Genomic DNA, 25,374 nt, shown 5'->3' on the forward strand with positions numbered 1-25,374 from the left:
AAAAAGAATGCTAGCCAGGTGCCCGTCACTCACACCTGGAATTCTAGCTACTCAGGAGGTTGAGATCAGAGGATTGGGGTTTGAAGCCAGCCCAGGCAGGAAAGTTGGTGAGATTCTTACCTCCAATTAACCACAAAGAGTTGGAAGTGGAACTGTGGCTCAAGCGGTAGAGCTCTAGCCTTGAGTGGAAAAGCTAACCGTTAGTGTGCCTAGGTACTGAGTTCAAGCCCAGTACCATGACCAACAAAACAAAACAAAAACAAAGACAAGAAAATGAGAAAGCTTGAAGTCATAAAGGGCAATTTTGTGGTTTCTAGGCAGATAACTGAGAACAGTGATATTTTCCTATTGAAAAAAATAGGAAAATTGTTTTGAATCATGTTTGTGCTGTACTGAGGCAGTTGACGGCTGGCAATCTGCCACTTGAACCACAACTCCAGCCTGGCATTTTGCTGGTTAGTGGGAGATGGAGTCTCTTGGATTTTTTTCTGCCAGGGTTAACCTCGAACTGTGATTCTTCAAGTCCTAGCATCCTGATTAGCTAGATTTATAGGCATGAGTGAGCCACTGGTGTCTGGCTGTATTGAAAGTCTGTGTGATTTATCCTCAAAAAGCCAAGGGGTAGAGTGCTAGCCTTGAGAGAAAAGCTAAAGGACAGTGTCTAGGCCTTGTGTTCAGGCCCCTGGTACTGTCACATGTCCAAAAATAAATCTCAATTCATTGCTAACAGACCGTTTCATTGATGAGTACAAGGAGCGATTTCTCCCTTCTAAGCTTTTTATGGCAGCAATTCTATCTTTAATTAAAAAGGCATTGGCATTTTCATTATGAAAATGTTTTTTTTTTCTGGATTTACTGCCCAGTCCATTAATTTAATTTTAGAACTGATTAGTGTTAGGCTGCATAGTTGTTTGTATACAAAAGCAACTTAGTTAGGAAAGAGGGGGAGAATGATAGAATGGGTACTGTTGATCAAGATGCATTGTACTTATAAGCTGGTTTGTTGAGTGAAATACAACTACTTAAAAAAAATAATATAATGAAGGTAACAGCGACTTAAAGTTGATTTTGAAGTCTTTTCATTGACAGCATCTGTTTCTCCTAGGTTGGATCTAGAATATTGATGGATCAAGTTGTAGAGAAGTAAGGAATAAGCCTCACAGAGTTTGACTTCCAAAACAAATAAAGCAGGTGGAGGCATGATTCAGGTGGTAGAGTACCCACCCAGCAAGTGCAAGGCCCTACGTTTAAACCCAAGTACTTCACAAAAAAGAAAAAGCCATTGCTGTTGTTTGCTTCAGGGACTTGAGATCCTGAAGAGACATGTGCCCTGACCCTATGACTGTATGTTGCATACTTTTTCTCAAGCTTAGTTTCTTGTATATTGTGCAGTGTGGTGTAATAGTAATTAACCATAAGTATATTTTCCTAAATGTGTATTGACTGGCTTGAACTCAGGGCTGGGCATTGTCCGTTAGCTTTTCCAATCAAGGCTCGTGCTCTATCACTTGAGCCACAGCTCCACTTGTGGCTTTTTTTTTGGTGGGGTGGGGGTGGGGGGGCATAGTCATCAGAGGGCTATAAGTGGGAGGACGGTTTGTAGGCCTCGTGCTAGTAGTATAGTTCGGCTGTGGATGCGTTCGTAGTTGGTATTGGCTAGGCAGAACAATGCTGAAGAAGTAAGTCCGTGAGCAATTATTATGGCTGTAGCTCCTATTTGGATTCATGGGGTGGTGTGGTTAATTGGAGATAAGAGTCTCAGACTTTCCTGCCTGGGCTGACTTGGAACCACAATCCTCAGATCATAGTTAGGATTCCAGGCATGAACCAGCCATGTCCGGTTTTAATGCTGGTAGTGTTGATATGTGGTTTACAATAGGAAGCTTTTCCCAACTTACCACCTAGTTAGCCTCAGTACCTGCAACTTTTGTCATTTCCTTGCCACCGCTAGTCTATTCTGCACATCAGTGCCAGCTCTGTTGCATTCATTTGTCCTTTGGAAATATTTTCAAGGACTCTATACTGTACTGGGATAAGACCTCAACTTTAATAGAAGTACAGGGCAGCTTCAGCTTTATTTAATCTGTGTGTGTGTGTGTGTGTGTGTGTGTGTGTGTGTGTGTGTGTGTGTGTGTGTGTGTGTGTGTGTGTGTGTGTGTGTGTGTGTGTGTGTGTGTGTGTGTGTGTGTGTGCGCGCACACGCGCGCGCATGCGCGCGCACTTGTGATACTAGTGCCTGAACTCAAGACTGTGTACTTTCACTTTTTTCACTCAGTGCTGGCGTGAGTCAGTGCTCCACTTCTGGCTGTTTGCTAGTTAGATGGAGATAAAGAGTCTCACAGATTTATCTGCCCACGCCGGTTTTGAACCAGGATCCTCAGCTTTCTGAGTGGCTAGGATTACAGATTCTGTGAGCTAGCAGTGTCTAGTTGAACTGATTAATCACACAACTTCCTTGGGAAGGAAGGTCATTGTGGATTAAGAAATACAAGTTTATAGCATAAATCTTTATAAGTTAAAGATGCTATAGGTAGTTTGTGGCTTTATGTATCTTTGATACCTGAGCTCCCCTTTTTAAAGGAAATGCTAATTCAAAAAATCACTTGCCGGTCACCGGTGGCTCACGCCTGTAATCCTAGCTACTCAGGAGGCTGAGATCTGAGGATCTCGGTTTAAAGCCAGCCCAGAAAGGAAAGTCTGTGAGACTCTTATCTCCAATAGACCACTAGAAAGCCAGAAGTGGTGCTGTGGCTCAAGTGGTAGAGCACTCACCTTGAACTGAAAAGTGCAGGGACAGCGCCCAAGCCCAGAGTTCAAGCCCCACGACCAAAAAAAAAAAAAAAAAAAAATTACTTAAAGAAACTTGAGCTTTGAGTTACAATATCTCTTTGAATATATTGCATTGTATTCACAGAACACATTTATTAGGCAGACACAGAAACATGGCATAGCATTTGCTTCTCTAGATTATTTTTTTAAAATCCTGGCATGTGTCCTTTTTCTCTTAAACTGAAATAACATTTCTGTGACACCTTCTTCATTAGTTCTTGGCATAGGAAAGAAAATATTTGAATATAAGCCAAGCCTTAAAAATGCACTAATATCTTGAACTATGAGATTTACTAAACATACTGTAAAAGCTGGGTGCTGGGGGCTCATTCCTATCATCTTAGTTACTCAGGAGGCTGAGACCTGAGAATCAAGGTCGATGCCAACCTGGGCAGAAAAGTCCGTGAGACTTCTTTTTTGGTTGGTAGTAGGGCTTGAACTCTGGGCCTGGGTGCTGTCCCTCAGCTCTTCAGCTCAAGGCAAGCACTCTACCCCTTGAGCCACAGTGGCACTTCTGGTTTTCTAGTGGTCTATTGGAGATAAGAGTCTCAGGGACTTTCCGGCCCTGGCTGGCTTTGAACCGGGATCCTCAGATCTCAGCCTCCAGAGTAGCTAGGATTACAGGCATGAACCACTGGCGCCCAGCTCATGAGATTCTGATCTCCAGTTAACCAGCCAAAAGTTGGAAGTGGAACTGTGGCTCAAGTTGGTAGGGCACCACTACAGAGTGAAAAATCTAAGCAAAAGTGCTTAACACCCTGAGTTCAAACCCCAGTATTGCTTCCCCCCTCCAAAAAAAGAAAATACCATGAAAGATGAGTGTCATGAGCAGACAGAACCCTAAAATAGGAAACTTGGTGCAATCCTGGCTTGTCTTTTTTTTTATTTTAGTTTAATTTTTTTTTGTTGGTTGTGGGGCTTGAACTCTGTCTGGGCCTGGGCACTGTCCCTCAGCTCTTCAGCTCAAGGCAAGCGCTCTACCACTTGTCTCAAGTCATTTTACAGGTAAACTTGACTCAGTCACCTACCATGAACCCCTTGCATGTCAAATGAAGCCTTCAACATCATGGCAGCCAATGGTGGCTTTTGATTTATGGGTGCCAAATGAAATACGTTTTCTATTCACATTTTTTATTAGTTTGCTAAAGGCTGCTGTAACAATATCACAGACTAGATCTCTAAACAAGAGATGATATTTCCTGAAAGTTCTGAAAGTCCAAGGTCAAAGCGTTCACATTTGTTTTTTGTTTTTTGTTTTTTTGAGGTCTCTTTGCGTGCTGTGGACAGTTACCCTCTCGGCACCACATGGCCTTCTCCGTATGCACGAACCTCCATCTCCTCTTGTGATCAGATTTCCTCCTCTTATTTAATATGCCACTTTGATTGGATTAGCTTCTTTAGTGGCCTCAGAATTTGATGTGTCAGCCTATAATCTAATTCATTACTCATTCGTGGACAGTTCCAAGTTCACCCTACCCCCAGCTTCCTAAGTGCAGTGGTACTAGATTCCTACAAAAACTCAAGGTGGGGAAAAAATAGTAGTGAAGAGAGCCACTTAATAAAATCAAATAGCTTCTTCAGAAAACAAAACTTAGGGTGACTCTAAGATCCAGTCATACCAATCTTGGCTGTATTTACCCAAAAGATTGTAAATCAGAATACAGTAAAGACACTTGGGTATCTGTATTGAATACTACACTATTCACCATAGCCCAGTTATGGAAACAACCCAGTTGCCTTTTAATGGACGAATGTGTGTACATAAATGTATATATATGCACTATACACATGTATGCACACAATGTGCTTATGCATGAATATGTACACATATATACATATTTATATACTACGTATATATAACATACTAAACATACATACACCTACACAATGGAATTTTGCTCATCTATCAAGAAAAATGATATGTCATTTGCCAAGAAATGCGTAGACCTGGAAAATATCACAATAAATGAAGTCAGGCTCAGAGACAAACAGCACATGTTTTCTGTCCTATGTGGAAGTTAGATCTAAATTATAAACATATGAAGAAGCATAAATACACAAACGGACTAAAGTATGTATGTATGGTATACTCAGGAGTGGATTCCAGTAGTGTAACTCTCCAACTATACTTTCACAAAATGAATACTAGAAGCTGAAACATGTTATCTGGGACTGGGGGCGGTGGGGGGGGGGGAGAAGAGACTAAAGGGATGGGGGCAGATGAATGGAGAGAGGAAGGGTAGGCAAAAGACTGTCATAATATTGAATGTATATATGTGAAAATGGGACCAAGGAACCTGACAGGCTGGGTGGGGTTGGGAAAGATAGAGGAGAATGATAGAAGAGGTGACATTGACCAAGATGCATTGTCATAGATAGAAATGGAAACCCCTTTGTACAACTACTTAAAGATAATTAAAAAAAAAATCAACTAGCCTCTGAAAACAGCTTTCCACTTGTAATAGAATTGAATTGTTATGCGGAGTATTTCAGTCTATTTGGACCCCCTCCCCCAGGCCCTTTGAGCTGGAGTTAGTCCCTCTTGCATAGAAGAAGGGAAAAGCATTTTTGGCTAAGTGAGGTCACTTCTGCCCCTGAGAGTCCTGCCAAGGAACAAGGCTGCATCTGAATCGCTAACAGGCATAGCTAATTTTTAGGGAGGTAAAAACCATTTTTCCTTCTTGTAAGAATTGCTGTTGTCTTGTCCATGCGGGCACACGAATGCTTTCTGGAGGCTTCCGCCCTTTGGCAAGGGCCCAGCTTCCTTAATGGGATGTGAGCCCAAGATTTACAGCAGAGCCCCGTGCTGGCCAGCACTCATTGGATTTGCAAACCCTTGGAGAGTTCAGTGTGGAGTGCGGGTCCAGTTCTAGGCCCAGCCTCTCAGCCCCGCGTATGATCTGGTATTCTGTTTCTAAGCTATGCCACAGTGGAGACATTCTTTCCCAAAGGACTTTTCATCTCTGAGTCCTTGCAGGAAATTAAGCAGTCCATCAGAGAAAGGTTCATTTCCAGCCCTCCCCCAAGTACATTTTCACCTAGGGATTTCTAACCACATGTGGTTAGCACTTTATTTACCCAGATGTGAGAAACCATTCATGTAACAGTCTCTTTGAAAGGGGCTCTTACCTGCCTGCAGAAAATCCCAGGGAAGTGTGTGAAGACCCAGAGGTGGCTCATGCCCTTCTTCATATAAATATATCTCAGGCTTTGGTTTTATGATGCTTAAAGACATACTGTATCGTATGGGTTTTGGTGTGTTGTGGGGAGGGGAGTGGAGGGGAGGGAATCAGAATTTAGCCACAAATTTAAGAGGTAGTCTGCAGTTTCTAATTTGCTTAGTTCAACATTGCCTAATAAGGGGATTTAAGTAACCTCTGGGGTAGAAAATTTAATGCTCAGATTTCAGGCAGTCATGCAAATCACACTCTCACTAAGTACTGCAGTACTTACTTAGTGGAGTCGCTTTATAGACATATTCTATTCAATTTGAAATTTAGAACTGAGGGCATTTTAGGATGGCCATTTCTCTCCTGTCCGGAATTAGCAGGAGTGATGTGGAGGCAAACATCCAAAATTAGCCTGCTGTATGATACAGTCCCATTGAAAATCCATCAGTGTCTGGGTGCCGGTGGCTCATGCCTGTAATTCTAGCTACTCAAGAGGCTGAGATCTGAGGATTCTGGTTCAAAGCCACCCTGAGCAGAAAAATTTGTTGGACTCTCTCTCCTATTAGCTATTCAAAAAAGCTGGAAATAGAGATGTGGTTCAAGTGGTAGAGGGCTAGTCTTGAGCAAAAAAAGCTAAGGGACAGTGTGTACACATGTATACACACATACACACAATTTACTACTAGCCTTCTTTCTAGCTTGACATAAGGATGGGGGAGAGAAAAACTTAGAAGCTCCTTCCTTCTTTCCTTTCTTAGCTTTCATTGGATATAATAGGAAATTAAAAAGCCAGGAGCTTGTGGTGACTCATGCCTGTAATCCTAAACTACTCTGGAGGCTGAGATCTTAGGATCATGGTTCAAAGCCAGCCTGGACAGAAAACTCCATGAGACTCTTTATCTCCACTGAAAGTGGAGGTGTGGTTCAAGTGGTAAAATGTTAGCCTTGAGTGAAAAAAATCTAAGGAAATGAGGTGCTGAGTTCAAGCTCCAGTACCAGTGCGCGCGCTCGCGCGCGCGCACACACACACACACACACACACACACACACACACATGCATGCACACGCACACATTAATGTACTAACAGGATTTGGAACAGTAGTTACCAACCTTGGGTGCAACTAGGAATTAGCCTGGGGACTAAATTTAAAATTACCAATGTCTGAACCCTCTCTCCTCGAGATTCCAGCACAGTTATCTAAATTGCCATCTGGATTAGACTTTCCAAAATCTCCGCAGAGGACATTATTGGGCACCAAGGTTTAAGATGGCAAGAACTTGAGAGTCTCGTGCAATCCTGCCTGCAGAGAGGCAGTGACAGGAGAAAAACGGATAGCCCATTGGTTCAAACTGTATTTCTAGAGGAGGGAGGGAGTAAGGGAGGGAGAGAGAGGCATGACTTTATAATAATAATTATTAATTTTTTTTTTGTACCAAGCTTCCGGGCAATTCTGTCACACACCAAGAGTTTGGCAACTGATCTAAACCATTCCAGGCCCAAGGTAACGAAAAATGAGACCTGGGAAGGTCAGTTGATGTGATGGTATGGCAGAAGCAGGTCTGGGATTCAGGTTCAGCCCCTCCTGCTGGTGTTCTGCAGCCCGGCACCAGCCCTTGTGCTTGTCTTTTATATTTATTGATGCCTCCTCATCCTTCAGGTGATGTTCCTGCCTCCAGGAGGCCTTTTCTGATTCCTCATTCTCTCCTCCCATCCAGTCTAGGTAAGATTTGCGTTTGCGTTTGAACAGTACCACTAACTAATGTACCTTGCCCCTCACACTGTTAGGTCAAGGATAGGTTCATGGATGTTGTTGGTGTATGTGTGTGGGACCTGAGGTTTGAACTCAGGACCTGGGAGCTATCCTTGAGCCTTTTTGTGCTTAAGGTTAGTGCTCCCACTTAAGCCAGAAGTGGAGTTGTGGCTCCTTTTGATTTGATTTGACTTGATTTGATTTGGGTAGTGGTTAATTGGAGATGAGTCTCATGGTCTTTCCTGCCTGGGCTGGCTTCAAACTGTAATCCTCAGGTCTCAGCCTTGAATTTAGGGCCTGGGTGCTGTCCCTGAGCTCTTTTTGCTCAAGGGTAGCACTCTACCATTTTGAGCCACTACTCCGCTTCTGGTTTTCTGGTGGTTGATTGGAGATAACAGTTTCATGGATTGTCCTGCTGGTCCTGACTTTGAACCGATCCTCTGATCTCAGCCTCCTGAGTAGTTAGGATTACAGGTGTGAACCACTGTGCCATCTTTTTTTTGTGTGTGTCCTGTTATACAAAAATATATGAGGGTCCTAGATAATGTCAGTTGTGTTGAAGTTTCCTAAGTTTTAACTGATCAGTGAGGCCTTGCAGTTGGTAAAAATGGTCCATGTGTGAATGCCAGCTCCTGCACGTGCTGGAAGAGCCCAGTTCACTTCTGCATAAGGAATGAACATTCCTCCCTCATGCTGAATCCTTGGGTTCTCTGCTTATCTCATCCTTACTGGGGCTGGGCCTTCCTGAAATTCGTTGCCCTGGCTTGGTGATGCTATTCTGTCTTGATAGATTCAACTCCCAACTCATTTTCTACATCCAGTATTGAAAATTGGGTGCTTGAGGTTTAGAGCTTGATTTCTTTCCTGTCTCAACTTGTTCCTAAGCTGATTCTGGTCAGGCTGATTCTGTCCCAGGCTTAAGATACCATCTGTAGGCTGATGATGTCTGTCTGTCTGTCTAGGCTTCTTGCTCTGCCTGCTGTGCCTTTCCACTTGGTTGTCTGGTTCCACCCCTTCTCCCCTCTCTCCCTTCTCTTCTCTCGTGCTCTTTTTTTGTGTTGGTTACTCTTTCTTGTGCTGGTCCTGGGGCTTGAACTCAGAACCTGGGCATTGTCTCTGAGCTTTTGTGTTTTTGGTGTTGGTTGTGGGGCCTGAACTCTGGGCCTGCGCACTGTCCCTCAGCTCTTTAGCTCAAGGCTAGTGTCCTACCACTTGAGCCACAGCGCCACTTCTGGCTTTCTCCTGCTTATGTGGTACTGAGGAATCGAACCCAGGGCCTCATGCATGCGAGACAAGCACTCTATCACTGAGCCACCTTCCCAGCTCTGAGCTTTTTTTCTTTTGCTCAAGGCTAGCACTCTACCACGTCAGCCACAGCTCCACTGCCAGCTTTCTTGCTGGTTGATTGGATGGCTTTGAACCATAACCTTCAGATCTCAGCCTCCTGAGTAGCTAGGATTACAGGTGTGACCACTACCTCCTTTGTAAAGGGTAAGAAATAGGAAGTTTTTATTGGTATCAGATTTGTACATAATTACCTTATGTTATCATAATTAGAAAATTAAGTGATGCTATATGACTTTGTTATGAAAAACTGGAGTATCTTTTCAGTTCCCCAGAGATGAGTATTCTCAATTTGGGGGTATTTCTTTTAGTAATTTTCTGCCAACATGCTTAAATTGTCATTTATCTGTTCTGTTTTGTTTCCATTTTAGAGGGTGCTTAGCTTGCTTTCCTCTGCCTTTGCCTGGGGCCCTTCCTCACATAATCCCCTCTTCCTCCCCTTCCCCATTATCATTATATTGTAATTGTGTTGTGATTTTGCTAAGATCAATATTCAGTGTTTATTGTAACTGTGTAATGCGCTCCGCAGATGAGCCACAGCATATAGAGTTTGATTACTTTTCCTCTCAAGACTATACAGTGGATACTGATTTTTATTTCTTCATTTCTGATGTGGTTAGGAATCATTCAGCCTCAAACTCCTGGATGTGAAATGTCCTTATCCTATAATCCACCACACAAGAAGCTGTCCGGGCCATCCTTGCTGAGGGTGAAGGCCTTTTAGAGCTTTTCCACATTTCCACATTCTGGACACCCCATAGAATTGGGGAACAGATCCCTTTTATCACCATCTCAAAAATTCTTTGGCTTGGCACTTGTGTTACAGGCCTACGTTTATGTCTTACTGCTTTGCGACTTCGTTTTGGCATAGCATCTTTTTCCATGCTTTCACATGGACAAAGGGTATGAGTGAGAGAGGCTGTGGTGGTTCTTGTTAATCTGGTGTTTGTGACTACTCCTGGGCCCAAGTAAGGAGTCAGTGTCCTTCAGTGAGAGCAGCCTTTAACTACCTGTTAGATTTTTCTAGGGAAGAAATCCTATCTCAGAATTCTGGGTCTAAGGGTTCTTGTTAAATTCCTTAAGTCAGATTCTGATTTAGAATCCTTGTATGAAAACTTTCTCTGGGGTTTTGTAGAGCTTTATCTTTGAATCCAGTGTTTGTGTTATCTGTTTTGTGTGTGTGTGTGTGTGTGTGTGTGTGTGTGTGTGTGTGTGTGTGTGTGTGTGTGTGTGTGTGTGTGTGTGTGTGTGTACATACATGCATGTCTGTCCTGTTTATGTGTATATGCACATGCACACACACATGCACACCAGTTCTGGGGCATAAACTCAGGGCCTGCACATTGTTCTTGAGCTGTTTCTTTTTTTTTCTCAAGACTAGCTCTTTACCTCTTCCAGATTTTTGGTGACTAATTGGAGGTAAGAGTCTCATAGACTTTCTTGCTCAGGCTAGCTGAGCTCTGAGAATCGTGGATCTCAGCCTCCTGAGTAGCTTGGAGTACAGGTGTGAGCCACCAGCATTCGGCTATGTTGTCTGTCTTATAAGTAAAGAATCTGCAAGTTTTACAAGGCCTGGTACTTAGGAGCCCAAGGAACATGGTGGAATCCTAGTAGACACTCCCAGTCTCTGGTGTGGGAGCTGAAGATGAGGGACTGGGGGAACACTCCTCAGAGTGGCTGAACTGGAAGAACCTGTGTAGCCAGCTCCTCAGCATGTGCACCTAATGACAGCCTCTGGGCTTTCCCAGGTCAGGATGAAGATTGCTCCAGCTTAGCCAGTTTCCACTTGCCTGTAGCGTTCTTAGTCTTCCAACCCGGGGACACTGTGTGCTCTCTTACTCTATTTGTCTTTCTTGGTTTACATTTTAGTAGAAGCAGAGATCAGTGTATGCATTTAGTGCTCCATATTTAAATAAAATATACTATGAGTTTTTGTTGTTGTTGTTCTTGTTGTTTTGCTGGTCCTGAGGCTTAAACTCAGGGCCTGGGCACTATCCTTGAGCTGAGGATCAGGGCTTGGGCTCTCTCCCAAGTGCTGTATCACTTGAGCCACAGCGCTGTTTCAGCTTTTTGTGCTTAAGGTAATAGTCTCGCAGACTTTCCTGCCTGTACTGGCTTTGAACCATGATTCTCAGATCACCCTCCTTAGTAGCAAGGATTATAGGTGTGAGTCACCAGTGCCCAGTTATTATGAGTTCTTTTATTATTATTATTATTATGAGTTCTTAATGACTATTTATATTGCATTTGAACACATATATGATGAAACCGATTTCTGTGATTCTTTTATACCACAGAGTGAGGGTGGAAAATGGTAGAAATTCTCTAGCCCAGGAGTTAGGAGGTCTGGAATTGTCAGAACTGGCTACACTTTCCTAGTTCGTCTATACAGATTCTTGAAATTTCAGCTTTCTCTCATCCTCATGAGATTCAAGTACTTCAGGGGCTGATTTCAAGGTCTGTCTTTACCCACAGGTTAATTTTATTTAGAAGAAGTCAGAGTATAATTATGTGTAATTGAACAGCAGAATAGTGAACAGAATTGGAGCAACTAGTCAGAGAAATGAGAAATTGATTGGCTGGTTCCAGCTGTAATCCCAGCAACTCAGGAGGCCAAGATCTGAGGAGCAGAGTTCCAGCTAGCCCTAGGGAAGAAAAGTCTGTTGAATCAGCAAAAAAGCTAGAGGCGGAGGTGTGGCTCAAGTGGGAGAGTGCCAAATTTGAGCTTGAAAAAGCCAAACGAGAGAACAAGGCCTCAAGCCCCAGTACCACCAACGAAATATTAATTGTAATAATAAAGTAAAAATTTGAAATTGAAGTCTCTCTTTGTATTTCTTCTCCTCCTCCCTCTTCTTCCTCCTCTTCCTCTACCTTCACCTCCCTCTTCCTCCTTCCTTCCTTCTTGACAGTCCTGGAGTGTGAACTCAGGGCATGTATGATGTCCTTGAGCTATTTTTTAATTTTATTTTGCTCAAGGCTGGTGCTCTACTACTTGATCCATAACATCACTTCTGGTGCGTGCGTGCGTGCGTGCGTGCGTGCGTGCGTGTATGTAGTCTCACAGACTTTCTTGCCTGGGCAAGAGCTTCAGATCTCACCTTCTTGAGTAGTTAGGATTACAGGCATGAGCCACTAGCACACAGCTGCTTTTTCTCATTTTTCAGTTCTTGCAATATGTGTAAAGTAAAATTTCGCACATATTGAAACCCATACTTCATGAACTAGAAATGGTTAAAAGGTTAAGAATGCTGACTCTTCTCCTCTGCCCTACCTCTCCCCTTTTGGGGCTTTTTCCCCCCCTGATGACAGCTCATCTCCAAATATACTTGGCTATCTAGACAGTTAGTTGTGAGCAGAAGAATAGAAAAGATAATCACAAGGAATGTCTATTTTCCCCCCCTTTGCTCTGTGCCTGTTCTTCCTACAGGAAGCTTGCCTTCTGTCAGAGCCCGTGTGGGGAGATAGGAGGCCCAGCTGGATTTTGTTTCTCTCTTCCAAGTTGGCTTTTCTCAGTCATGAGGGTAAGATAGTGGCCATTGCCTGTCACTGTGGTTTTGATTGGGGTTGTTTGATCATGCTGCCTGTGGTCAGTACAGGGACTTGAGAGGTTGAAAAGGGGCTGCCAAGTCATTGACCTTGGGGCTTAGAGACCAACAAGGGGTTTGCTAGGGCTGTGCTTTGCTAGTTCATTTGGGTAGCTCATCTGAGTTGAATTGCTAAGGACAGCATCTGGTGAATTGAGACCGAATCTCTAGGTGGTTTGTTTCATGTTTAATTCTGTCACTGCCTTTTGGGGACCATGTGAAGGAAAACAAAGCAGAAAAGAATGTTACATTCTTTCTGTGAATTTTATTTTTGTGTGCTGGTTCCTGGGGTTTGAACTTGGTGCCTTATGCTCTCACTTGGCTTTTTCCCTCCAGGCTAGCACTCTTTAATGTGAGCCACATCTTCACTTCCAGTGTTCTGATGTGTAATTGGAGAGAAGAATCTCATGGGTTTTCCTGCTCCTGCTGGCTTTCAAAGTGTGATCCTCAGATCTCAGCTCCTTGAATAGCTAGGATTACAGGCATGCGCTCCTGGCTCAGCTTAGATTCTTTTTATTTTTCCTTATTGTAAAGGTGATGTATAGAGAGGTTGCAGTTACATAAGTGAGGTAAAGAATACATCTTAAAATTTTTTTTATTGTAAAGATGCTGTACAGAGGGGTTCAGTTACATGAGTAAGGCAATGAGTACATTTCTTGTCGAGCATTGTAACCCCCTCCCCCGCCCCCTTTGCAAAGTTGTAAAGTTGATTTCCAATATACTGTATTGTGGGTATCATTGTTGCAATGGGTCATTCTGTGTCCTTGTTTCAGTGTTTTGTTATTCCCCTTCCCCTCCCCAAATTAGATAAACGTATGTACAAGAGGCAGGACACCAAAATCAAGTACAGTGACAACAGGGCATCTACAATAGGGGGAAGAACATACAAAGGAAACAAAACCACATGGTACATTAAAAACAACAACAAAGAATGACTTCTTGTGTCCATATCTTGGGGTTCATTTCACTTAGCTTCATCTTAGATAGTCATATGTATATAGCTTTTCATCTTCTGCTCATCTGATAAAATTATCCTAGACGTATACTAGTTATTGCAAATGAGGGAAACCATGGGACCTATATTTCTTTGGGTCTAGCTTACTTCACTTAATATGATTTTTTTCTAAGTCTTTCCATTTCCTAATAAATGGGGCAGTGTTACTCTTTCTGATGGAGGCATAGAATTCCATTGTGTATATATACCACATTTTCTTGATCCATTCATCTACTGAGGGGCATCTGGGTTGGTTCCAGATCTTAGCTATGGTAAATAATGCTGCAATAAACATACTTGTGCTGGTAGCTTTAGTGTGGTCTTGTTTGTGATCATTTGGGTAAATGCCCCGAAGTGGGATTGCTGGGTCATAGGGGAGCTCTATGTGTAGTCTCTTGAGGAACCTCCATACTGCCTTCCAGAGTGGTTGAACAAGTTTACACTCCTACCAACAGTGCAGTAGGGTTCTCTTTTGGCTACATCCCCTCCTGCATCTGTTGTTATTAGAACCCGCAGACCTATAGTCACCTAATCTTTGCTAAGAGAGCCCAAAAAAATAGAATGGAAGAAAGACAGCTTCTTTAGTAAATGGTGCTGGCAAAATTGGTTAAACACTGGTAGAAAAATTAGATTCTTATATGCCACCCTGCATCAGAATCAACTCCAAATGGATCAAAGACCTAGAAGTAAAAACAGACACCGTAAAAACATGACAGGAAGGAATAGGAGAAACCCTACGACTACTTGGAACAGGCCGAAATTTTAATAAAGACCCAGAAACACAACAAATCAAAGAAAGACTGGACAAATGGAATTGCATGAAACTGCAGAGCTTCTGCAAAGGACATAGCTAGCATAGAAAGCTTACAGAGTGGGAGAAGATCTTCACTAGTCATACAACAGACAAGGGCCTCATATCTAAAATATACTTAGTACTCAACAAATTAAATCCTCCAACAACATCTTCAAAGAAACAACTGCCCCATTAATAAGTGGGCTAAAGACTTAAAGGGAGACTTCTCTGAAGATGAAATAAGAATGGCCAATAGACACATGAAGAAATGCTCAACTTCTGTCTGTAAAAGAAAATGCAAATCAAAACAGCATTGGATTCCACCTCACCCCAGTTAGAATGGCTATGTCAAGAATACCTTTTTTTTTTTTTTTACAATGTCAACCTTTCTCTTGCTGTCTCTTGCTCTCAACCAGTTTTTCCCTCCATCCCCACCCACAAGTTGTATAGTTCATTTTCTACATAGTATCTAGTAAGTACCACTGCTGTATTTGTTCACCCATTGTCCCTCCATTTCTGTGTCCCCTTTCGTACTCCCAAAGACAGATAAACAAATAAGACAAAAGATAAAGAAAATAAAAACAACAGGAAAGGAAAAAAACCCTTTTGTTTCTATTTCTTGGAGTTCATTTTGATAAATATTATGTTATATGATCAGATGCACATAGGCATTATGCCTTTGTGATCCTCTCCTAAGAGTGTCGTCCTATGTGTGGATCTAGCTTAGATTAAGAGCATTAGCTCTGGAAAGAACCCATGGGACCAGTGTGGTCAGTTGACAGTGGACCCTGCCCTGTGAATCCCAGGGATTTTTATTTTTTTAATTTTTTACTGTGAAGATACTATACAGAGGATTACAGTTACATGAGTAAGGTAATGAGTACACTTCCTATTGAGCATTGTTACCCCCTCCATTGTTTTCCCCCTACTATCCCTTCCTTCCCTACTTTCCCCGAGGTTCTTTTTTTTTTTTTTTAATTGTGATTAAGTGATTACATAATTTCCCAAATTTCACAGTATTGTGGAATAATGATGCTCATTTAAAGTCAGAAGTTCATTCTAATTTTCCTGGAGCAAATTGTCTATCACGGTCTATAACATATAACGGTGTACACATATACACCATTCATGTGATCAGCAGCATGGGGATATTTAGTAGTGGTTCAACCAGATGAGTGGAAGTTCTTCGTTTCTTAAGTCCTGTTAATTTTGTCGTATCACCTAACATTTTGGATTTAGCATCCACTTATCAGGGAGACCGTGTACTGTTTGTCTCTTTGCTCTTGGCTCACCTCGCTCAACATGAATCCCAGGGATTTAAGATCCTTCTTGTCTTCAGTCTTACTCCAGACCCACCTCTCACCTTTGTCACATCATCCTGTGCTCAGAAAGCAGGTGGAGCCTTTGCCTCCCTCACTTTCTCTCCCTCTTAGATAATTCAAATATTACAGTTTGTATAATGAATATAGAAATGCTTGTTTAGTCATTTTCCCTTCTTTTCATCTTGCTGATTCATGTTAATACTTTGCTCTGTGCCTCTTTACTTTTCTGCTCTTCCATCATATTTTGTGAGAATATGTAACAGGAATGTATGTTTCACTTTACAAAGCAGTACTTTTCTTAGCCGAGTGCTGGAGGCTCAGACCTATAATCCTAGCTTCTTGGGAGGCTGAGATCTGAGAATCATGATTTGAAGCCAGCTTGGTTAGGAAAGTCTGTGAGATCTTATCTTTTAAAACTAACACACACACACACACACACACACACACACACACACACACACACACACACACACACACACACACACACACACACACACACACACACACACACACACACACACACACACACACACACACACACACACACACACACACACACACACACACACACACACACACACAGAGAGAGCTAAAAGTAGAACGATGGCTTAGGTGGTGAAGCATTAGCCTTGAGTAAAAGAAGCTCAGAGATAGTGCCCAGGCCCTGAGTTCAAACCCCAAGATGGAGATACACACACATACGTATAAGCCAGGTATTGGTGGTTCAAACCTATAGTCTTAGCTATTCAGGAGCTTGATTGCTGAGGATCCCAATTTGAAGCCAGCCTGGACAGAAAAGTCCGTGAGACTCTTATCACCAATTAACCACCAAAAAGCCAGAAGTGGGGCTGTGGCTCAAGTGGTAGATCTACAGTCTTTTTTTTGGGGGGGGGGTATGGTTGTGGGGCCTGAACTCTGGGCCTGGGCACTGTCCCTCAGCTCTTCAGCTCAAGGCTAGTGCTCTACCACTTGAGCCACAGCACCACTTCTGGCTTTTTTCTTTTTGCTTATGTGGTGCTGAGGAATCGAACCCAGGCTCTCAGGCATGCAAGGCAAGTGCTCTACCACTGAGCCACCTTCCCAGCCCCTAGATCTACAGTCTTGCATTAAAAAAAAAGCTCTAAGTGAGCATTTTATTTTCAGTAGTGTCTTTAGTAGCCAAAGGAGATGGAGTTCAGAAACGTAGACAGTTACTGATAGAGGACCAGCTGAGTGAGCCTGGGTTCCCGTCTGGGCCTGGCAGTGTGAGAGGGGAAGGGGAAGACAGAGGGCAGGAATCTTAGCTCCACAGAGCAGCGTTGGGCTATGAGGGCAGAGGAGAGGGGAGGTCAGGAGTAGCTGCTGGGTTTCGGGCTTGTCCAGCGGGAGAGGGTCTCCTAGGGAGGCCCCGTCAGCGGTAGGGATGTGAGACTGTGATAAATGGAAATAGGTGTAGTGTCGGTGAGAGCTAGTTAAAGTTGTTTCAACTTCTTATGATGATCACTTAATCTTTATTGTTTTATTCTGCTTACTGAGCAATATATACTCATTATAAAAGTCGTAAGCTTAATAGCACTGAGGATCATTGTGTTCTCCTGTGTAGCTCTAGTTCATACGTTTTAGGTATATGCTTCCAGATTGTTTGGTGTCTAGGCGCACTCTCTCTCTCTCTTTCTCTCTTTTTTCTCTCTCTCTTTCTCATACACACACACACTCTCTCTCTCCAAATGTTTAGTTAATCACTATGAAGTCTTCTTAACTTTGATTTTGTTTTCATATTCTTCGTTGGATATGCCACTACCTAAAGCAAATGGATAATATTCTGTTATGTTTTGTAGTGTCATCTGGATATTTGAGTTTTACTTAGACATTTTTTGTAGTCTGTCTTGAAAGTGCAAACATACCTGTATGGTTTGTTTTTTTTTTTTTTGGTCTGTTTGCTTTTGCTTTTTGGTGCCTGTCCTGGGGCTTGAACTTGGGGCCTGGACACTGTCTCTGAGCTTTGGTGTGCAAGGCTAGTGCTCTGCCTTTTGAGCCCCAGCTCCACTTCTTGTGTTTGCAATTTTTTTGAATGTGTATGGGAATAAGGTCCTAAGGTAAAATTGTGGATTCAAAAGGAATACTCAGACATTTTGCTACTACTACAGTGCCCAAAAGAGGGGCACTTTTTGCCTTTTTTTTCTTTTATGACAGTACTGTGGAATTGAACTTGGAGCACTTGACTTTAGCTTTTTTTTGTTGGTTGTGGGGCACTGTCTCTGAGCTTTTCAGCTCAAAGCGAGTGCTCTACCACTTGACCCACAGCATCACTTCCAGTTTTCTGGTGGTTAATTGAAGATAAGAGTCTCATGGACTTTCCTGCCTGGCCTAGCTTTGAGCCATGATCCTCAGATCTCAGCCTCCTTTGAGCCATGATCCTCAGATCTCAGCCTCCTGAGCAACTAGGATTACAGGTGTGAGCCACCAGTGCCCAGCTGACCTTAGCTTTTTTGCTCAAGGATGGCACCTGTACCATCTGAGTCACAGCTCCACTTCCAATTTTTTGCTGGTTAGTTGGAGATAAGAGTCTTAAGCACTTTTCTGTCTGGGCTGGCTTTGAACTGTGATCTTGAGATCTCATCTTCCTTAATTCCCAGTATTATAGGCATGAGACACTGTATTTGTTGTTTCTTGTTTGGGGAGTACTGGGGATTGAACTTAGGGCCTCATACTTGGTGAGGCAGGAGCTCTACCCCTGAGCCATGCCTCCAGTCCCTTTTTGAGTCGGTTATTTTCAAGGCAGTGTCACACTTTATTCTAGACTGAGATTCTCCTTGTCCTTTCTCTATGCCACTAGAGATGTCAGGCACACAAGGCTGTGCCCACTATTTTTGCTTCCTCTGTAGTTGAGATGATGACTTGTACCACCATGCTCAGCCACTGGTTGAGATGAAGTAATGCAAACTTTTCTGCCTGGGCTGTCTGGGAATCATGATATCTAATCTATGCTTCTTAAGCAGCCAGGGTTACAGGTGTGTGCCACTATACTGTGTTTTTGTTTTTTTTTAATACCAAGATCTAAAAGAGGCTACCTTTTGTTGGCATATAGTAGGCATGCAAGAAATATTTGCAGGTGAAAGAAGTATTTAGTTGATTCAACAAGGAAATTTAAGGATGTTTCCATGTGATGACATCTGGTGTGTATGTGTGTGTTTGTTTTGTTTTGCTTTTGGTTGGTCATGAGGCTTGAACTCTGGGCCTGGGCGCTGTCCCACAGCTCTTCAGCTTGAGGCTAGCACTTTACCACTTGAGCCACAGCACCACTTCCGGCCTTTTTTGCCTTTGTGGTGCTGAGGAATTGAACCCAGGGCCTCATGCATGCGAGGCAAGCGCTCTACCCCTGAGCTACCTTCCCACCCCATTTTGGTTTTTGTTTTTGTTTTTTTGCCAGTCATGGGGCCTGAACTCTGGGCCTGGCACTGTCCTTCAGCTCTTCAGCTCAAGGCTAGCGCTCTTCCTCTTGAGCCACAGCACCACTTCTGGCTTTTTTCTTTTTGTTTATGTGGTGCTGAGGAATTGAACCCAGGGCTTCATGCATGCAAGGCAAGCACTCTACCACTGAGCCACCTTCCCAGCCCCGTTTTTTTTTTTTTTAAGAACATTTTTATAATTTTTTTAAAATAAAATTTTCTTTACCAAATAAGATTTCCTGTTGGAACTGATGAACGAGTACTTAGAGTTTCAAAAGACCTCTTCTGCGGGGCACTGGTGGCTCAGGCCTATAATCCTAGCTCCTCAAGGGTCTGAGATGTGAGGATCGCAGTTCAAAGCCAGCCTGGGCAAGAGTCTATGAGATTCTTGTCTCCAGTGAACCATCCAGTAGAACTGTGGCTCAACTGGTAGAACACCACTTTGGAGTGAAAAAGCTAAAGAACAATGCCCAGGCCCTGAGTTCGAGCCCTAGTATTGGCACTGGGCTTTCAATAGTTACTTATTATTTATTTTTTTCAGGTGGGAGATGGAGTCTGGAACCTTGCACAAACTAGGCGTGTCCTCATGCCTTCTTACTTTTGGATATAAAGTAGGCACTAGAGTATATTAAGTCTTCTAAAAGCGTTTTCACGGTGTTGATCCAGGCAGGCAGGCTCGTGGGAATGGGGAATAGTGGCTGGTTTTCCGGGGGAATTTTGTACCCTTGGCTAAGCAAATTGCATGTGGAGGGATGAGGGAAAGGATATCTGGGAGTGTGGATTGGATTCATTTCATGGGTTTGGGTATGTGTACTGAAGCGGGAAGACAGGAGGAACAAAGAGTAGGCTTAGCAGGGAGAAGGCACAGTGGAGAGTGGACAGGTTAATGTTTAGTTTTGTTCAGGCAGACCCAGCACTAAGAATGAAGATCAAAAATCATAGAGGGGGGAAGAGGGGTGCAGCTGAGGAGGTGGGAGGGAAGGGATGGTAGGGGAAAAACAAAGAAGGAGGCAACAATGCTGGATAAATGTACTCACTACCTTGCTCATGTACCTGTAACCCCTTTGTACAGTATTTTCACAATAAAAAAACATATCATAGGGGCTGGGAAGGTGGCTCAGTGGTAGAGCGCTTACCTTGCATGCATGAGGCCCTGGGTTCGATTCCTCAACACCACGTAAGCAAACAGAAAAAAGCCGGAAGTGGCGCTGTGGCTCAAGTGGTAGAGCGCTAGCCTTGAGCTGAAGAGCTGAGGGACAGCGCCCAGGCCCAGAGTTCAAGCAGAGTTCAAGCCCCACAACCGGACCCGCCCCCCCCCCAAATAATTATATCATATTCTCCTACTTCTTAGATTTCTGTTTTTTTGTTTCTTCTTCAACTTATGTTTATCTTCATAAAGTCTTACACATTACATACAGCTTTTTGTTTGCTTGTTTTGTTGTTTTATCTGTCACTGGGCTTAAACTCAGGTCCTGGGAACTGTCCCTGAGCTTTTCTGTTCAGGCTAGTGCTCTACCACTTTGAGCCACAGCTCTACTTTTTGTGTTTTGGTGGTTGGAGATAAGAGTCTAACTGACTTTCCTGTGAGCCAGTCCAGGATCTTCAGATCTCAGTCTCCTGAGTAGCTAGAATCACAGGCTTGAGCCACCAGTGCCCAGCTTTGTTTTTTTGGTGTGCAGATACTGGTGCTTAAACTTAGGGCCTGGATACTGCCTTATAGTCTTTCACTCAAGGGTAGCTTTCTGCCACTTGAGCCACAGCTCCACTTCCAGTTTTTTGGTAGTTAATTGAAGATAATAGTTTTAAGACTTTACTGCCCAGGCTGACATTAAGCCATGGTTCTTAGATCTCAGCCTTCTGAGATTATAGGTGTGAGCCACCATTGCCCAACTAGTGAACATTCTTTAATTATTTTGTATAATCACATGCTGTACTGTCCAAATGATTTAAACATTCAGGTATTATTTACTTGTAGTCAAATTATAAGATCAAGGGGCTTGAGTGACATTCAAACTTTATATTTACAAAATTACCATTCAGAAAACTATTACCTGACATTGCCCATGTGTGCAATTGTTCCAAGAACCTTTGCTATATTAGTTCTTAATAACCTTTTTTTGGTGCTGGTAGTGAAGCTTGAACTCAGCTTGAGCTTGTGTTCTCACTTAGCTTTTTTGTTCAGTCAGGGCTGGTACTCTTCCACGTGAGCTACTGTTCCACTTTGGGCTTTTTGCTGGTTAATGGGAGATAGGAGTCTCATGGACTCTGCTGCTTGGGCTGACTTTGAACCTCAGTCTTCAGATCTCAGTCTCCTGATTACAGGCATAAGTCACCAATACCAGGCAGGTTTTAATAACTTCTTTTCTACCAATTCAGTAGCTAAACAGGGTATGTGAGTTCTGATTTTTATTTCAAATTTGCCAAATTTTAGTATTCACTCACAGGGTTAAAATTTATTTGTAGCTGTTCACTAGAGTAAATGTTGATATAGTAACACTCATGAGATGGACAGCGAGAGGAACTGATGTGTGCAGTAGGAGTCTAGCGAGTCCCTCCTCTGGTCATGTGTCTTCTGTTCTGGGTAAGAGGCCTGTGTGAATATGGAAGGCTTCCATACGTGGGGTATTGAATGTCTGTTATTGTATGTTGGATCCATTCCCTGTTGTTTTTCCAATCAAGACGTCCAAAAAGCAATGGAAAAACATTTCTGGCAGTTCATTTAGTTGTAAAACCTGATAAATCTTACGCATTGCAGCGGTGTGACCTGAACCAACACAAGACTCTGTATGTGTAATGTCTCCCACCCTGCCCCCAGAGTGAAGCTCTACATGTGGCTGTAATGGGAATTTTTGGTGAGAGGTGCTGTTCTATACCTTGTTTCAAGTATACAGCGGTAGACAATGCATACATGTGGAGGGTTATTTTGAGTTCCAAATTCTCAAGCATACCACTTAAAGCATAAAAGGTTTGGTTGAATGTAGACAGGTAATTTTTTTTTTCCATGCTGGTACTGGGTTTGAACTTGGAACTTCTTGTTCATGCTTGGCTTTTTCCTTTTAAGGCTGATATTCCACCATTTAAACCACAGCTTATATTCTAGATAGGTGTGTGTGTGTGTGTGTGTGCTTTATTGGAGATGAGTCTCATGGATTTTTCTGCCCTGGTTGGCTTTGAACCACAATCCTCAGATCTCAGACTCCTGAGTAGCTAGGATTACAGCTATGAGCCCTCAGCACCTGGCTATCTATGTTTAATTTCTCCTCCTTCCTATGCCATAAAAGTTGATTTTGGAACTGAGGCCTTCCTCTGGTAGGTTAAGCATGGAGCTGTGATTCAAATGTGCTTTGAGTTTTTATAGTTCGTAGGAATTTAGAGTGGTGTCCTGTTTTGTTGCTGGGGCATATATAGTCGCTAGCATCTGGCAAGTGACTGATCAGAGACCAGAACCAAATTTCCCCTGAACCATAGCCAGCTACAGACTCAAGAGTTTATCTGAAATCTTCAAGGGTCCTGAAAGACCGGAATCATTTGAACTTGAAAAAAAAAAAAGATAGCCTTCCAAGATATGACTAGAACATATTTTCTATAATTAATACCATTTGTCTTTTATAGAACAGCAACTATGGAAGCCAAGCTTTTTAAGAAAAACAAGATCAATTCAGCCTTACTCTTCAGTTATGTAATAGGTGGTTTTGAATGTAAAGGTGTTGGTTAAATGCAAGGGTGCCTCAAATTCATATGGTATTAAAAAGGTCACAATGTTGTGAAGATAATTTTAAAAAAGAATCAAGTTGGAAGACTCACACATTCTGATTTCAAAACTTGTTGCAAAGATAGAGCAATTGGGGGGCTGGGAAGGTGGCTCAGTGGTAAAGCGCTTGCCTTGCATGCATGAGGCCCTGGGTTCGATTCCTCAGCACCACATAAGCAAAAAGAAAAAAGCCGGAAGAGGTGCTGTGGCTCAAGTGGTAGAGCGCTAGCCTTGAACTGAAGAGCTGAGGGACAGCACCCAGGCCCAGAGTTCAGACCCCATGACCGGACCCCCAAAAAAAAAAAGAGCAATCGGGAGAGCATAGCACTAAGACAGGAGCCCAGAGTCCAGATGTAAATTTATACATCTATGGCCAAGAGTTTTCCTGAAAGTGCACAATGTACACACATAGAGGAATGAAGTGTCTCTTCAACAAAGAGGGTTATAACAACTGGATTTCTACACACAAAGAATGAGGCCAAACCTCTACCTCAAATCATACAGAAAACACATAAGAGCCAATCAATAAATTATAAGGGCTAAAATAATAAAACTCTTAGGAGAAAACATAAACACAGGTCATTGTGACCTGGTTTGGCAGTAGGTTCCTGGACATTCGCAGCAAACGCGTGAACAACAGAAGAATTTAAAACAAGTTGGTTATCATCAGCACTCAGAACTTTTGTGTATCAAAGGTCATTATTGAGTGACAATGTAGAATTAGGAATAATATTGAGACGTCATGGATCTCTATCTGATACATGAGTTTGGTGGTTCTGGGGTTGGACTCAGGGCCTTTTGCCCTGTCACTTGGCCTGTTTTGCTCAAGACTGATGTTCTACCACCTGAGCCACAGCTCTATCCATCCTTTTGGTACTGAATTGGAATAAGAGTCTCATGGGGTTTTCCTTCCTGGGCTTGCTTCAAACCTTAATTCTTAGATCTCGGCCTCCTGCGTAGCTAGAATTTCAAGTGTGTCACCAGCACCCGACTGTTTTGAGATCTTGGCACCTTGTTGAGCACTAATTTTTCTTTCCAAGTTTACCTTGACTGCCCCTGCTTTTAAGATAGTTGAGCGAATTGAACAAAGTTTAATTTAAACTTAGACAAGGGTAACATTAATTCAGCAGATAGATTTGAATGGACACTTTGTCCTTAGCACTCAGGATTTTACTTCCCTCAAATGTGACTTGACTTATAGTGATTTTTGGTTGGATGTGGGAGAATTCAGGACCTAGGTCTGTCCCTGAGCTCTTTTGCTCAAGGCTAGCACTCTTATCACTTGGAGTTACAATGCCACTTTCGGGTTAGAAGTGGTTGTTAATTGGAAATGAGTCTCACAGACTTTCCTATCCTGGCTGGCTTTGAACCACGATCCTCAGATCTCAGCTCCTGAGTAGCTAGGATGACAGGCGAGAGCCGCCAGCTTCAAATGTGACTTTGAAAATGCGTCTCTCACTTTCTTGAGCCTGGAGAAATCTTTACAGCCCAACTGGTTACTGGCATGCGCTACAATGAACTCCCTCTCCCCTTCCCCCCAAATGCTCTGTAGTTATTTCTGGAATGTGAACTCTACATCTAAACTGGCCTCCATGGAATTCTTTATCTTCCTCATCTTGAGGAAGTGAAGATCTTTCCCTCTCTCCCTGCCTAGTTTCCTTTTTCTCAACAGAGATAATTCTGGAATTATCTGTCTGACTTTAGCTACTTTTTGTTGGGGAAGGAAAGAGGGAGGAGGGAAAGAAAATAAAAAAAGGTCATTCATGAAAATCTAAACTTTGTTCGAATAAGGACATTTTTGGCTCTTGGCTGGGGTCCAGTAGTATGCAGTTAGAGGCTTAGAGGACTCAGCAATTTAGAACAAATGCTCATTTGCCTTGTACTATGGTAAATAAATAATGCCTTTTCCTGAAGGTTCTGAACTCCTATTGAGCTATTGAGCTTCCCTTGTTAAAATGGGTCGCCACCAACTCACCTACCCCAAGCATGGGGCCATTCTTGATGATTTCATGACCCCCATTCTCCAGTGCTCACCCAACTTCATCCTTTTTATTTTTAATGTCATTCTAAGTATTTTCTGTCCAGAGTGTGTATCCCTCACTAGACCCTTCAATTTTTATTTCTTTGGCACCGTTTATATGCAAGATGAGGTCACTGGCCCCAGTGCCATGTTCCTAAAGCGTGGTACATGTCTCATAGAAGTTAATCAAGCCAGTGCTGGTTGGCTCGTGCCTGTAATCCAAGATAACTCAGGAGTGAGATCTGGAGATCACAGTTTTAAGCCAGTCTGAACAGAAAAGTCTGTGAATCTGTATCTCCCAAATAACCACCAAAAAAACGGTATAAAGAAAAAGCCCGAAAACTTACTGTAGATTGAAGAAGACAGTACAGAGTTGTAAACAACTTT

The 25,374-nt window shown here is 42.8% G+C and overlaps 1 protein-coding gene across 2 annotated transcripts in view; it reads left to right on the plus strand.

Annotated features, from left to right (window-relative positions):
* Ano6 (anoctamin 6) overlaps positions 1-25,374 on the plus strand; it is a 172,112-nt gene that overhangs the window by 38,574 nt on the left and 108,164 nt on the right. The window contains exon 2 of one of the 2 annotated variants that reach the window (XM_070039342.1): positions 7,659-7,721. The exons of the other annotated variant lie outside the window; for it this stretch is intronic. Within the exon in view, the coding sequence (XP_069895443.1) occupies positions 7,659-7,721 (63 nt within the window). The remainder of the gene's footprint in view (positions 1-7,658; positions 7,722-25,374) is intronic. 2 annotated transcript variants of the gene reach the window in all.

This window comes from Dipodomys merriami, unplaced genomic scaffold, assembly GCF_024711535.1.
Source record: "Dipodomys merriami isolate MVZ:Mamm:240054 unplaced genomic scaffold, mDipMer1.0.p SCAF_10, whole genome shotgun sequence".
NCBI classification, from domain to species: Eukaryota; Metazoa; Chordata; class Mammalia; order Rodentia; family Heteromyidae; genus Dipodomys; species Dipodomys merriami.